The sequence below is a fragment of the Bubalus kerabau genome, chromosome 20 (genome assembly GCF_029407905.1).
Source record: "Bubalus kerabau isolate K-KA32 ecotype Philippines breed swamp buffalo chromosome 20, PCC_UOA_SB_1v2, whole genome shotgun sequence".
NCBI lineage: Eukaryota > Metazoa > Chordata > Mammalia > Artiodactyla > Bovidae > Bubalus > Bubalus kerabau.
This window is the reverse complement of record NC_073643.1, coordinates 28,792,438-28,808,783: the sequence shown is the minus strand read 5'-3', so window position 1 is coordinate 28,808,783 and position 16,346 is coordinate 28,792,438. Positions and strand designations below refer to the sequence as shown.

At 37.8% G+C, this 16,346-nt stretch overlaps 1 protein-coding gene across 6 annotated transcripts in view; it reads right to left on the bottom strand.

Moving 5' to 3' along the window:
* Positions 1-16,346, bottom strand: part of CNTN3 (contactin 3) — a 391,647-nt gene that overhangs the window by 288,532 nt on the left and 86,769 nt on the right. For 5 of the 6 annotated variants that reach the window (XM_055557267.1, XM_055557268.1, XM_055557264.1 and 2 more), the window contains exon 2: positions 1,177-1,311. In XM_055557267.1, coding sequence (XP_055413242.1) covers positions 1,177-1,231 — 55 coding nt within the window. In that variant the 5' untranslated portion in view covers positions 1,232-1,311. Of the gene's footprint in view, positions 1-1,176; positions 1,312-2,341; positions 2,427-16,346 lie in introns of those variants that run through there. The other variant, XM_055557265.1, reaches the window with a different exon arrangement.

Below are 16,346 nucleotides of genomic sequence, written 5' to 3'. Positions count from 1 at the left end.
ATCTTTTAGAGAACAAAACTGAGGCATCAGGGAAAAACCTGCTTAAAAAAAAAGTGTATTTTAAAAGTTGGAGGTTTAAGTATCATTTAAATATTTTAAGAATGTTTAAAATTTGACATAAGGGCTCAGAAGTCTACTCCAATATAAACATGTCTTCAAGTAACATATGTTTTACCTGACACTGCATTTGGCCTCATTCCACACCAATTTCCTCCTCTTAGAAAAGAAAAATGACAGGCCACTTTTTTTGTCTACTTTCCTTAAGTATCAAAAAGAACTTGTTCGTCTAGAAAATAGGTCATCTTCTCAGGAGACAGATGCTTAAATTTTGTGGGTGAGAGGTGAAAACTTTTGTAAGCTACTTTCAAGTGGTATAGTCAATCTATCAACAAATGGAAAATGCATATACATGTGTACATAGATAGAATAAGTACAATTAAAGATACAATAAAATGGTGCATATGTGGGTATTCATCGTACCATTCTTTCAACTGCTTAGATACCGGAGAAATTTTATAATAAAAAGAAATAAAGTAATAAGATGAAAAAGCAAAAAAAAAAAAAATTAATCATTGTACATATATTACTTCATTTAAAGCAATCTTTGTCTTTACTCCTCTACTGTTCCAGAAAATGAAACAAAACGAACAAAATGAAACACATTTTAAGAGCTGCTTTTGTATGGTGGATATAGGAGAATCTTTCCCTTTTTTGTTTTGTTCCAAGCTACAAATTTTCAAAGTTTAAAAAATTAAAATTCTATCATTATTTTTACTCCCTTAAAAAAGTTATTTGGTAGAAGAAAAACTGTATTGCTTTTAAGATTAGACATGAAAATACTGAAATTCCTTAAAATCTATATTCTTCCTTTATACTAAAGTTTACAAGACTTAGACTTTTTGGAAAAAATGTCATACACTACTATTCTCAAGTTCTGGTTGTTATATTCATAGCACTAAACTAGATCTGTTTTAGTAAGTGACACTATATTTGTGATGAAAGTAAAATAGCTTGCAAAATTTAGGAAGCAAAATAAGACTCCATTTATCAGAAAAGTAGTATTTTCTTTCTGGGAAAAAAAAGATTTGTGGAGTATTGTTCAACATTTTAAAATTATTTAACATATGACTCAAGCATAGTTTTAACTTCAGCTTAGAAAACACAGTTTATTATTACCTCCTAGGCAGCCAATGAATGAGAGGAGGATCAAATGCTTCCATGACAACAACATCTTTAACTTCCAAAAGCAAGAGTAACTCTTGTCCAGTTTCTGATGAATAGAATGCTTAGTCTTCAGGTAAATCCTTTAATCTGTAAAATATATATACAAAGAAGTCAGACTTTTAAAAAATGAATTGCTTTAAAATGTAGATTTTCTTCTTCTCATAAAACTGTACCATTCACAACACCCAAAATCCCCAAGTGAAATGAATCTTTTTGATGCAAATAAAGCTGTATGGTATGTAGATACTTAAAAAACTCTTTTTGTAACTGATAGGCATATGGAGGAAGCTTCACAAAATTAGAAATGTCCAACAAAACTAAAATATTAAATATTAAAACTTTGCTTGATAGTAATCACAACAAATAAAATACGGCCTTGAAATTAAAGCTTTTCTCATTTTCTTTCATGATAATTTTGGTTAAACTAAAGGAGTCAAATCAGTAGATATCTTGAAGCACTGCTTTTCATAGTCTCTTAATCCTTCATAAGACATATAAATAACATTGTCAACGTTCATCCTAAGCCTTTTTTTCAGGAACACCTGTAGAAAGCCCTCAATTACAGATGCTTCATAAAAGAGATAAAAATGATAACAATGAAAATTGTTCAGTCAGATAATCTTGCACATGGAACTACTTATTTTTTGCTTTCTTGAATTTTCATAAACTTGAATGTGCTGGCTAAGAGTAGATAATTATGTGATATTCTGTGTCATTTTTGGTGGCCATCTGAACTACCTCAACTGCATGGTTAACGATCAAGTAGGCTAGATGCACACATGCATAAAATCAGAGAATCACTTTTCGATTACTGAAACTCAACTGGTCCCACACAGGAGAATTAATGACTCTAATGTCAGCCGTTTTAGCAGAGAATGTGTATAACTTTCAGCCAGCAGCTGCTATGGATTGGGCTATCTTAGTTGGTGCTAAGAAAGAGCAATCTCAGTAGTACTTAACTATAGGATCTTGCCATGACATGTGATGTATTCCATTAGAATTAACTGTGTCCCAAATAATAATTTCAAGAGTAAAAACATGGTATCTTGCAACTTACATACTTAAAACAAGTTATTAAATCAGTTACTGCTATATGATGTTGCTCTTGTTCACTTACAATACAATTCTTGGGGGAGGCAGAGGTAGAACTGTAGCCAGAATTCTGGAATTTCAGCATAACTTTGACTTGGCCTATGGGAATCTGAGATAGATGGAAATACAATTGAGAACTACTCCTCTAAGAACTGCAGGTTGACAGCTTACAGCATCATGGGATCTGTGACCATTTTTCACTATTAAGGTTCCCCTTAGTGCAGACACTGCAAAACGAATTGAAGTGCAAGCAGTTTACATGAGAGGTGAACAATAAAATCAGTCGGGACATGGAGAAGTGAAAGAGAAAGGAAGACAGCCAATAAAGGCTAAGATGTGAGAGCTAAGCAGAGGTTATTCCTTCTGGGGAGACTCTGAAGTCCAGCTTGTATAGAACATATGCCTCAGAGTAATGACAGAGGTACACTTGAGTTGTCCAGTTATTCTTGCCAAGGGGCAAGGGAGCTGAGGTATTTTTACACCAACTCCCAGGAGTCACTGTTTGGAGGCTGTTTTCAGGGAGTATTAATGACCCAGCACTTCTAGCCTCTCAAAGGGGCAGCAAAATGGCTCTAGAAGCAAAAAAAAAAAAAAAAAAAAAGCTATTAGGTCCAATCAGAAAAGGCATTAGGCTTTCAGGCATTGGCGAAGGAAATGGCAACCCACTCCAGTGTTCTTGCCTGGAGAATCCCAGGGACGGCAGAGCCTCGTGGGCTGCCGTCTATGGGGTCGCACAGAGTTGGACACGACTGAAGTGACTTAGCAGCAGCAGCAACAGAAGTGATGTGTGTACTGAAGTGAAAAAGGAAAGAGAATATGAATGAGTCACATGTGGTGTCTGTCACACTGTGCATATGAAGCTGAGATGTTTTGAAGCTATTTTCAATAGCATTCAGTTCCAAGAGATTTATGCCCAAAATAATAAAATGATTTAAGTATAGAAAGAAGGACACATATTCTACCTCATTCAATCATTGCTTCTCAAAGCTTTCCAGTGGTTGATTTCCCCCACCTGGACCAAAGGGTTTCAGTTACCTAGCCTGCCTTCATTTTTTCTGCTCAATCAGTAAGATATTTAATTTTTTTTTTTAGTATCTTATTTACTTATTTGACTGTGCTGGGTCTTAGCTGCAGCTTGTAAGATCTTTAGTTCTGAAATGTGGAATCTAGTTCCCTGACCAGGGACTGAACCCAGGCCTCCTGCATTGGGAGCACAGAGTCTTAGCCACTGGACCACCAGGGAAGTCCCTGTATCTATTTCCAGCCATTAACATGAATAATAACTTTAATGACTCTACATTACACTTAAATATGACAGCCTTGCATGAGTCCTATGGACTGCAAAGAGATGAAATCAGTCAATCCTAAAGGAAATCAATGCTGAATATTCATTGGAAGGGCTAATGATGAAACTAAAGCTCCAATACTTTGCACACCTAATGTGAAGAGCAGACTCATCAGAAAAGACCCTGATGCTGGGAAAGACTGAAGGCAGGAGGAGAAGCGGATGACAGAGGACGAGATGGTTGGATGGCCTCACTGATCAATGGACATAAGTTTGGGCAAGCTCCAAGTGATGGTGATACATAGGGAAGCCTGGTGTGCTGCAGTCAACGGGGTTGCAAAGAGTTGGATACAACTGAATGACTGAACAACAACAATCATGCATGTGAGGATAGTACAGTGTGTATGTCACTCTTCTCACAATTTCTGCACTATACAAATATATACACAGTAGAAAATCGAAAAACAATTACATTTCAAATAAATACAATTACAGTTATTCATAAAAGGCATTGGAAACATTAAATGCAATAATATGATACATGAAATGTCAAACCTTCATAAAAAGTTAGGGAACAGTTGCAAGGAATATTAAAGTCTGGGGACAATGGTTAAGTCTTAAACACAGGAAAGCCTTGAGGAATGTAACAGTGATTGAAATAATACTTCCTTCTTTGAGAAGTTAAAGCTATCCAGCTTATACATTAAATGTACTTAGAAAGAATTTGTTAATAACAAAAAAGTAGACTTAAAAAGAACAAGTTGTTGGAATTTTCGAGAAAAAAACAAGGATAAATTTTAGCAGAAGATCCTGTGGAAACATTATCACAATCATTAAAATGCATCCAAATAAATATGAAGCTTTGCTCTATGGTCTACAGAGAGCAAAATATATGGTCTACATGCTAATACAGCAATTGGAAAACAAAATATTATAAATGCTTATAAATGGGATAAAGAGAAAATTACTAGACTGAAGTGTCTCTGAAGGTAGGACCACAGATTATCCACCACTGGCTGTTCCAATGTTCCCAACACCCTGTACATTATTGTAGGCTTTTAAGTAATTTTTCTTGCTGAGCTTTAAGGAAAATGAATAAATCAGCTCTGAAGATTAAGTCATTTCACTGGACATCAAGTGAGTGAGAAGCATTTCTACTGGGAAGAAAAATAACAGCATGGGATACACCCACCACTACTTAAAAATTTATTTCAGAAAATTGCGCAAGAAGGCATTAAGAATATGGCCACTTAAAAAAAAAATGTTATCTACTCAGAGACAATGCATCCCACAAGTAACATGCATATCAGCTGCATTTGCAAAATATAAACATGCTCAAAGAAGTTCTAAAGTCTTTTTGAGCATTCATTCAATAATATTTACCTCCTATTAGGTGTTGAAATTTTAATTCTGGAGGAAGGTGGAAATGGGACTGTCAGTTAACTGATGACTCCTGCCCTCCTGGATTATACAAACTAATGGGAGTGACATATGATTCAATTACTTATAAAGTTTATTTGTAAACTGACCACTGTGAGAGATAATGTGAAAGGTACAATGTGAAGAGACAGGAGTTTCTAATGAAAACCTCAGTGAGAATAACCTTCATCAGGAAGGTCAGGGGAAGCTCCTCTGAAGTGAACGGAAAATGGAAGAAAAGAAAATATGATATGATATAATCAGATTGTGTATGTGTTGCAAGGTGAAGACAGAAAGAAATTTTCCAGGTATACACAAAAGACTTAGTATGGCCTTCAGTTGGTAAGTAGGCTGGTGAGTAGCCATTGTCTGGACCTTTTCCCATCAACTATCACCTTGCCTCCCAGGCTGGACCAGGACCCCAGCCCACAAACCGAGATGCATCACCTAAAAAACTAATGACCGGCTGAGCAAGGGGCTTCCAGAATCCTGCTTTAGTCCGTTTCTCTCTCAATTGGTCAGTGGCCATGCCCTATTGCCGGTTAAACGCTCTGGCAATCAACTCTCATTGTAAAGGATAGAATATGCAAAGGCCCCGTGGCTTCAGTGTTCATGACTTGTTGTAAGAACAGAAAGAAGACTGATGAGATGGAATGCAGATGGCCAAGTTCACTGTGGGGTGAAATGAGACAGCAGATATATAATAAGGGTCAAGCTTCTGTGTCTGGCTAAGAATATTAGTATCAAGATAAAGCTCTTAGAATACAAGACACAATTTTAACCAGGAGCTAACATGATCAGATTTATAATGAACATTTGAATCAGACATATTATAATCTGTATCAGGCTTAAAAGGGTAAGAAGACAATACATTTGGCAAGACACCAATTTCATTCTTGCAAATTCATAGAAATCAGAAACTGGACCACACTAACCAAACTATGTGATTTAAGAGAAGAAATAAGTATATTCCATTATTCTTATATATGCTCACATACATACATTGGCACATACTGTATAAAGTTGAGGATAAAAAGAAACCTCATTCAAGAATATTATTTTTAAAAATTATGTTGCTCATTTTTAATCATTGCTAAAGTGGGGTACTGACTTTATGAATAATGAAGGTAATTAATACAATCATGACCTGACTTGTCACTGCTGCCAAGTATTGTCACAGAGAGAAGGGTCATACAAAAGCTCATTCCCCTTCTGAAATCACCATGCCAAAATAAACACAAAGGAAGCAAATAAAGCAAGACAAATACAAATCAAAATGTCATCTGCTACAATAAAAACATTCTACTAGTCACAGAAATGTTTTAAATCAAGGAAAAAAATAGATACCCTTTAGAATTTTCTCTGTTAGTAGACATTTGCATCTGGCGGCTAAAGCTTAATATATTCATAGCACGTTTCTCATGGTGGTCTTTAAAAAGCCCCCCAAATCCATACATATTAACAACGGCACTATCTATGCTTAATGTCAGCTGAGTTAAAAATACTAGACCTTGGACTTAAAAACCAAAAATGCCCTAAATAGTTGTTCCTGAATGCTCTAAAGGAAGAGACCATTTGTGACTTTAGTCATACACTTTACAAAATTGCTACTAAGCTTGTGGATCATGAAATACTGATATATATTTGATAATATTAAATGCATACACACAAGTTTGAATGCAGTCTTAACAAACACTCAGTTAAGTTTCTTCATGCAGTGGAAAGTTTTGGTATGAGAATGACTTGACTCCATTTCTATCAGAGTAATACACACCTAACGATTATTCTCCTCTTCAAAGAGACAAACCCTATAGCAATTTTGTTGAGAAACATTGCTTAACACATTTCTCACATCTAAAAAAAATCACCTCCAACTCTGATATTCGAGAAACAAAATCTACTCTTGAATATACATTATTTCCAACCCATATCAAAAGCCCCCCACAAAAAACCTTGAGCAGATTACAGACATTTAGCATACCAAAATGCTTAATCATTAATACACAGAAGTCTGATGAATATGGTGTTGTATTTTGAGTCTTATAGAGAAATTACCTCACCATTGTGGTATGCAACATACGACCCCAGTAGTCAGCTAATAAATGAGTTTACTACTTGATAAGATTGCATATCATGCCAGTTCAGAAATCAGGCTTCATACACCACTTGGTTTTCATTCATACTCATTCATTCATTCATGATCTCTACATTTTCCAAAAATGTAGTTGATCTACTCTGCATGCTCAACCTCTTTCCTGCTGAAACTGAGCAAGCAGAGGATGAAATTTACATGAACATTGGGCTCCAAGTCCAAGATTCTTGACAATTCCACATATATTCTCCCTACAATTTCTAAGTGTCCAGCAGCTAAGAAGTGGGGGGAATATAATGAGCCCAGCTTGATGTTATCTTCACACCAACAGTTGTGTGCTTACAGAAGCAAAATCAGCAAATAAGGCAAATGACAGCTGCAAGCCCCCTCCTGTTCTTAAGAACACTTACAGACCTTTATCATCCTTCCCTGACCCTCAACATTTTCAACACCTTCCATCATAGTTAGAGAGACTATGGCTTTTCTCTCCAACTAGACTACAATCTGCAAAAAACAGTGATTCATTACCTTCTGTAGGTTAAGGTACCTTTTGAGAAATAAATCAAATCTATGGACCCACTTACCTCTCTATTCCAAATACAGATAGACTGGCATAAGATAACTTTTGTTTCGTACACATTTTGTTTTATTACACTGGAATTTTTTTCTTTTACATTGGTGTTATATGTCTGTGTGTGTTGTGTGTACCTTTACATGTTTATATTTATTACATAGAGGTAGGGTATGCATGTGTATATGTGTGAGTGTGTACATGTGTACGTGTGTAGTATGTTTTTTGCAGATTTATTTCTTCTTTCTTTTTTCATGCAGAAATCAATGAAAAATAAATCAAAATGGAGGTTAATATAAAAAATGAATGTTGGAAAGAAAAAAAATGTTAAAAAAATAAATGCTTTTGAAAAGGCCACTGTTGAAAAGCTTGACAAGCTGAAATCATGGAAGTCTTTGGGATCGAGAGAGGCATCTTATTTCTCACATCCAGTTAATTTTTTTTGTTTGATCTTTTAGCAATCAGTGTACACAGGCAGTAGCGAATCAGAGCTCTTTTTGTGCACACTGCAGTAGATTAATCAGCTATATAAAAATACTACTGGAACGCTCTGAGACACCTTATGTTGACTTCAGAGCCTCTTTTTACATTGTCCTCAAAGAGGTCTTCTTTGGCAACTCAAGAGATCTCTCTATCCTTAACTCAAAGACAGTTTCATTGACACCACCACAGGAAAAAAAAAAAATTACAATTCCATTTTTCAGTTGGTTACACTAATTTCACCCAAATGTAAGCTAAAGAGGACACAGCCAGCAAATCATGCCAAGCTATTTTCTGCTTCAAAATATTAGACACAATGTTGATACTCCTATGTATACCTACCAGAGGGTTTAGTTCAATTTTTGGCTTTACTGTAAGTCTCAAAATAATGTGGCCATTTCCAAGGCACAGTGTTTTACAAACATCTCTCCAATCAGGGCTGGCATGCAACAATGACCCTTGAAGACTATTGTGTTCTGGAGCGAGCCCAAGTTTCAATAAAGTTACAGCATCTTCTAATGGAATCTTCATCCCTGAAAAAGACTGGCACACTCATGTTCTTCCAAGGTAATCAGAGTGAATGTGCTCTTGCGGGGACTTTTTTTCAATTGAATTCTTGCAGTGAAGAGAACCTTGCCCTAAGAAAGAGCCTTAGACTTCTGGGTCCTACCCCATTTAATGGTAACAGGAAAACTAAATAACAAGCAAATTCTGTGGTATATACTTATCCTTGACAGTTTCCAAATTAAACAAGAAACAAAATGAAGAAAGACAAATTTCTGTAATTATAAATACTACATGAGTTTTCTTCACTTCTTACTGGATGGGCAATTACTGCAGACCTCATGACATGGTGACGAGGAGCAACGGATCCTTCTTAAGTCTATACCACAACATCCATTGCCACTATATATTTATTTAGAATTTTAAAATAGTTCAATAATCACATGATGCAAATGCTTTTCCAAATATCAGGAAGGAAAATGAATTGTGATAGAATAATCACTGTGTTTTATTGTTTGTAACTTGCCAGATATTGTTTCATACGTTAACTCACTTCATCCTCACAACAATCCATGAGGCTCATTCTATTACTAACCCCATTTTTCAGGTAAAGAGAGAAAGACAAACATGGGTTAAGACATTTACCCAAGATAAATGAAGACAGACCCTTTATATGTTCAATTTTTTCACTGAATATGTAGCAAATGGAATATTTAAGCAATCAGTTTGATAGGGAAACATAAAGTACAAACTAATCTTTTATATACCTTTAAAAGTTCTTATTAATATGGTTGGAAGTTGAAACTAGTGTGATAACTGATAATACATTAAATTTCATTTTATTTCATTCAGTTCAGTCGCTCAGTTGTGTCCAACTCTTTGCGACCCCATGAATCACAGCACACCAGGCCTCCCTGTCCGTCACCAACTCCCGGAGTTCACGCAGACCCACGTCCATCGAGTCAGTGATGCCATCCAGCCATCTCATCCTCTGTCGTCCCCTTCTCCTCCTGCCCTCAATCTTGCCCAGCATCAGGGTCTTTTCAAATGTGTCAGCTCTTCACATCAGGCGGCCAAAGTATTGGAGTTTCAGGTTCAAAATCAGTCCTACCAATGAACACCCAGGACTGTTAATTTCATTACATTTTAACAAAATTAAACTTCTTTTATAAAGGGAAAGTACTGGACAATTTAAATGAATAATCCTTCTGCTTGATTTCAAGCATATATACTGTAATCATGTATCATCCCTATTGCAGCGAAGAATCAAAAAGAATTCAGCAATTCTATTTGAGATTAAACCAAGAAATCTCAAAGACACACGAAGCCACAAACACAAGATTCAACACAAAGTGTGATAAGTACCATGCCTTTTTTATGGAGACAAATATATATACCTATATACATTTACAAAAACAAAGAACAGTTCGAAAGAATATTTGAGGACTGGAGGAAACAGTTGTCGCTGGGGAGGAGGACTGTGCACTTCAGAACATAAAAACAGACAAAATCCTTTTCTCTCGCCATTCTACATATATATTAAATTTTATACAATGTCCACATATTGATTTCTCAAAACACTTCCAAACATTTTGAACAGGGGAAAAAATCCTCCTTTAACATCACAATAGGTTCCAAAATACGTAAATAATTCTTCTGTGGGGACTGAGTAGAAAGGGGTCAAGAGGATGCGAGGGGCTTAAAAAGTACTTTCTGGCCCAGATGAAGCAGTACTCAGTGGGCAGTCCAATTCTGGCAAGGCCATTCTATTTTTTTTTTTTTATCTTGCAATTTTGAATGGAGAATAATCTTGGTGAAAAACCTCACATTCACTGAATGCTTACAGCATGTCAATTACAGGCACAGACAGAATATTTTAAAATAAATCATCATCTTTGACCTCCAGGTACTTACAGTCTCAAGAAGCAAACTGACCCAGAAATATTTTAACACAAACTTTTAGACCAGAGGAGAGAGGCCTGTATGTAACAGGATGTTAATGGGAAGTTTCTTCTCCAGTCGCCAAGACACAGCAGGTGTTATACCCTAAAGGTAAGAGAGGTGCCAGAACATAAGGAGGAACAAATTTTCAAAGGATATGCTGCAAAACCATCTGTCTGCCTTGGAGACCCTCGCTCACATCAGAGGTGCTTGGAGATTGAGTAGAGGATTTGGAAAAAAGCTCCTTTGGAGAGAAATCCTGTGAGTTCCACTGATTCAGGGGAAAAAGGAGGGTATTCCTCTAAACCTGCTGAGGGGGGACATGCTCTAAGGAGACCACAGCGAGCTGCATTTTGAGGGATGCAGGGGTATAGCACCACACTAAGGAAAAAGACTAGGCTAAGAGAAGATTGCAATTATGAAGAGAGGGGTCCTCAGAGACATTAAGGGCACGGAATGCATGGTGTGTTCTGTGAGCCAGACACAGCCCCCACACCTGGGAGTGCCTAGGGGGGACACAGCTGTCAATCATCCAGGCAAGAGAACCACTGTGGGTTGGTGGGGAGTGGTATGGGAAAACCTTCCAGAGGGAAGCCAGGGCATCTAAGGAAAGAACCACTGAAAGAAAACACCAGTTCTACATTCCTGGTTAGTGCTTGATAATGATCCTAACTCACAACAATGGAATCAATCAGGTTAAAGGTGCAGTTCACCTTCTCTTCTTTTGCAACACAGTAAGTAGATCTGGTCCCATCACTTCATGGAAAATAGATGGGGACACAGTGGAAACAGTGTCAGACTTTATTTTTGGGGGCTCCAAAATCACTGCAGATGGTGACTACAGCCACAAAATTAAAAGATGCTTACTCCTTGTAAGAAAAGTTATGACCAACCTAGACAGCATATTTAAAAGCAGAGACATTACTTTGCCAACAAAGGTCCGTCTAGTCAAAGCTATGGTTTTTCCAGTGGTCATGTATGGATGTGAGAGTTGGACTGTGAAGAAAGCTGAGTGCTGAAGAATTGATGCTTTTGAACTGTGGTGTTGGAGAAGACTCCTGAGAGTCCCTTGGACTGCAAGGAGATCCAACCAGTCCATTCTGAAGGAGATCAGCCCTGGGATTTCTTTGGAAGGAATGATGCTAAAGCTGAAACTCCAGTACTTTGGCCACCTCATGCGAAGGGTTAACTCATTGGAAAAGACTCTGATGCTGGGAGGGATTGGGGGCAGGAGGAGAAGGGGACGACAGAGGATGAGATGGCTGGATGGCATCACTGACTCGATGGACATGAGTTTGAGTGAACTCTGGTAGTTGGTGATGAACAGGGAGGCCTGGCATGCTGCAATTCATGGGGTCGCAAAGAGTTGGACACAACTGAGTGACTGAACTGAACTGAACTGAACTGAAGCAGAACTGGAAACAAGTTAGGGGGAGAAGGTGTAGACATATTAGGTGAGAAAAGAGGCCAAAACATTGTTTCTCTGATTGCAGACTTCCCCTCTCCAGCAGTGAAGCACCAGGGAGGGAGATTTGTCTTATCTTTAAGGGAAGTTCTAAGTTGTAATGATTATACAGGATGAGAACATTACAGTTTTTTGATTGAAATGATGTCAGATACATAAAGCATCAGCAAAAATGGAGCAGACAGGGCTGCCTGGGTTTTATTCCAGGGGCAAGCCAGGAACTAAGAAAAGAAATCCACAGAGAGACTCTAAGAGCACAAAGAGAGACAACAAAGTTGTCTGAGGGTCACAGCTCATGAGCTGTATTTCTTTAGGTACAGCTGTAGATAACAAGTAGGAATGGGGGTTAGAAAATGGGAAGACTTCACAGTATTGGTGGCATCTGAGGTCATTCTTAAAAGGAAAGTGAGGGCTTATCTAGGAGGAAAGGAAGGAGATGAGTACGGGGAAGTGAACAGCATTGGCAAAATTTAACACCATTGATTAGATTCATGGGCATGAGAGAAATGGCTCACGGAAAATCCAGAGAGCAGTGGGCTGAGACAGTAGGGCAAAGAAGTCCTGTGTTTAGGACGTGGGCAGAAGAAGATCAAATTCTTGAGGATGACAGAAAAGGAGCATACCTAGAGGTCCAATGCAACTCCTGAGTGTCTGGGTTAGGAAAGCTAAGGGTGCACGCAGAGTGTTTTGCTTTCCAAGGGGCTGACGGACATCACAGAAAGAAATAGGTTGCTTGGGGCTGGAAGTAGAACAGACGTGACTGACAACAGGCAGGGAGGCTCTTTCTAGGATGATCAAAGTATTTTAAAATTGGTTTGTAGAAATGACTGCACAACTCTGTAAATTTACTAAAATCACTGAGTTGCACAATAATATGAGTACAATTTATGGTATGTGAATTTTACCTCAATAAAGCTATTTAAAAAAAGGCAGAAATAAAAAGAGAATGAGAGCAAGAAAAAACTAGGAGAGACAGAGGGGGGAAAGAGAGAGAGAGTCTATAAATTAAGGTCTCCTAATGCTTCTGGTGATGTCACTGTGCCCAGTTTCAGCAGAGTCCTGGGGGAGCATCAGCCTCACTGTGGTGGGCAGAAGTGTGAATAGAGGGTGAGGAAGCGGAAATAGCTAGAATCAGCTACTCTCTCAATAATTTAGAATGAGAGAGATGGGATTGTGGTTGGAGATGGCTAGAGGGTCAGTCGATACAGAGTCAATGAAAGATATTTTTAAGTTGAAAAATTCTTGAGCATATTTATAGACTGAGGGGAAGAATTTAAACTACAGAAAACGAAAGGTATATTTTACTAGAGGAGAGACTCTTCTGAAGTGAACTTGCATAGTAATGACTCTGCCTCAGCCAAAATCACATGAGCAAGATTCAAAATAGATGCTGAAAAGGAAAGAGCAATGATTCACCACCATTCAGTGACCAAAAGGTGAACTTCTAGAGTGGAGACACTTTCTGGAGCATTTCAGGCTCATCATTGTGGGTTTTTTATCAGTGTTTCCAGAGGGTGCAGAGCATGACTCAGACTAAGCATTCTAAGTAAACAGTCTCAAAGCCCTGAGATACACTGAGCAACACTAGTATCTAAACATGATATTAATACAGGTCCTGACCCAGGGATCCTGCACTGCAGGAGGATTCTTTACAGTCTCAGCCACCAGGGAAGCCCCTTCACTTTCCAGAGAACCCCTTCATTCCTCAATTACCCAAACCACAATTCCAGTACAAGTTCTAGGTAGGTGATAACAGCAAACCCTTAATGTATGCCAGGCAAGACTCTGGGTGGTTCATGAATATAAACTCATGTAATATCACAAAGGAGCTGTCACCCACCCCCATTTTACAGATGACTGAACTAAGGTAGAGAAGAGTTAAGCAAAGTGCCCAGTTTCACACACGTGATCCCTCCTGAATCTGGTATCTCTAAGTCAATCCCTAGTAGTGATGATTCTGCCTGATGGATTCCTCATTTACCTAAGACACAGGCAGAATGTGGTTCTCTGAAGTTTTGTTCCTCTGCTCAAAGCTCAGGTAGACATATATACAAAGTGGGCACAGGCTCTATGGCAGTGGTTCTCAACCAGGAGTGACTGTGCCCGCTGCAGGGGACATCAGTGGTCCCTGTGTGAGGAGGTTTTCAGTTGTCACTGCTGGGAAGGGGACGGGTGTGCATTTACCACCTGCCTGGGTAGGGGGGTAGTCCACCCTGCAATTCTAAGGGTGGACTCAATTCTAAGGTGCACAGCAAAGTCCCTCACAACAAAGAATTATCCACCTTGGAATGTCAATCGTCTCAAAATTAGAAACCTAATTTTACAGCAATCTGGCAGCAGAAGGGTTTAAAACCAGCATCTGTCCAGCCTGGCTACTTACTGTTCACAAAACTTTACAGAATAAAGGTCACATTTCAACCTACACAGTCCTGCTCTCATACAACCATGAGCCTTGTGGGAAAACAGAATAAAAGATCTTGGAGGCCCTCCTACTTTGTCAAAAGATCTTTCTGTTACCAAAAAATCCCAATCACATACAAAGTAAAGCGAAGAGGATAATAAACTCCCATATACTCACCACCAATTTCAAACAAATATCAATAATCTGCCATTCTTGTTTCTTCTATAGCTCCACTCACCCTACCCCCTCCTGATTATTACTTTTAATTTATTTAAGGTATATTTGCATACATTAAAACCACTGTGTAATTTTTTAATATAGAATTACTTTATTGTAAAATAAAACAAAGACCTTTCTAATGTAAATGAAACACATATACAGAGGCAAATGTATGTCTTCATAAATTACTGAACTGCAAAACCTCCTGTATCTGCACTCATTTTAAAAGCATCTGCCCTCCTCATTCTCGTCATCAGAAATTGATTCCATGACATCTACCTTCTAAGTCAGTGTTTTATAAACTTCAGATTGCATCCCATTTGGAGGACTAGGCACAGGGCTTTTAAAACATCTGTGTGTTTGCTACAGGGGCAAATGAGAGAACAGAATAAAATAGAAATGATCAAAATGCACTAAATTTAAATAAGGACTAGAACTGGTTTGTATAAGGACACAATGGAAGGACGACCTATTAAGCATTAAACTCTGAAATAACTAGTATTTCTTACTATGAATGGCAGTAAATCAAGTTTAAAAACATGACAGGCAGAAGTAACTGTGGTTAAACACGGTATATGTGTGTATGTGTGTGTGTACAGATATGTGTGACATAAATATATTTGTATATACACATTCTGCTGTATAACTTCAGGGAAGTTACTTGTTACTTAAACCTCTTTTGCTTTTGAATTTTGTAGCTGTAAAATGGTAGTGGCAAATATTCACATAATTGGTTTACTGTAAGAATTAAATATGATTGTGATTATATGATGAACCAACTTTTGGTATGCAAGACATGATAGTTACTGCTATTATTTCAAAGATATTAAATATAATTAACACCTTCATTGAAATCAAAGACTTAAATAAAGTACTAACTCAACCATAGGTCTCTAAATCATTTTAAAGAGACATTAACACCTCATGGACTGCTTACATCTTTTTTTTTTAAACTTGTGTTGCTTAACTGTGTTTTTTAAAATTGCTTTATCACAACCAAGGAAAGGAGTGATTTTGACACCTTTTGGAAATGCTAATCGTGGCTATGAATAGTTATCTGCTTAGCATTCACACCTACTAGGGGCTGTATTGAGGTGTGTAAAACATCCACTCTATCAACAGAGAAGTGTAAATCTAAACTGAAGCAAACTGTGATAGAAGCTTGAATTTACATCCGTAATATCATTTTCAGCTGAGGACGCAAAGGAAAAGCATCCTGGACCCCCTCCTCCACTGCAACAAACCTCTATTTGTTATCAAACAAATAAATAATGGTTCACATGAAGCCCATAAACCACAAACTGACTGCCTGTATGGAATAATCTGGAATGTACACACATAAAGTCATAAGGAGGGGTGGAGCCGGAGCACAGGAGCGCATGTGCTCATCTAACTCAGCCTCAGGGGCTGTCTACTGGTTCAAAGAGAAGCCTGGACAGACAGAGCTTTTGATAAAATCTCCTAGTTTTCAAATATAGCAAGCAACTATTTAAAACCATCAGGTCAAAACATTTGTGTTGACCAAACAAAATATGTCTGCAATTTAGATACAATCCATCTTGAAACCTCCAACCAAACTGCACGCTCCTGATTAAAATTCTGAAAAGCATAATTGATCACTCTATTGCTCCCAGAGAAATATGCAACACTGCA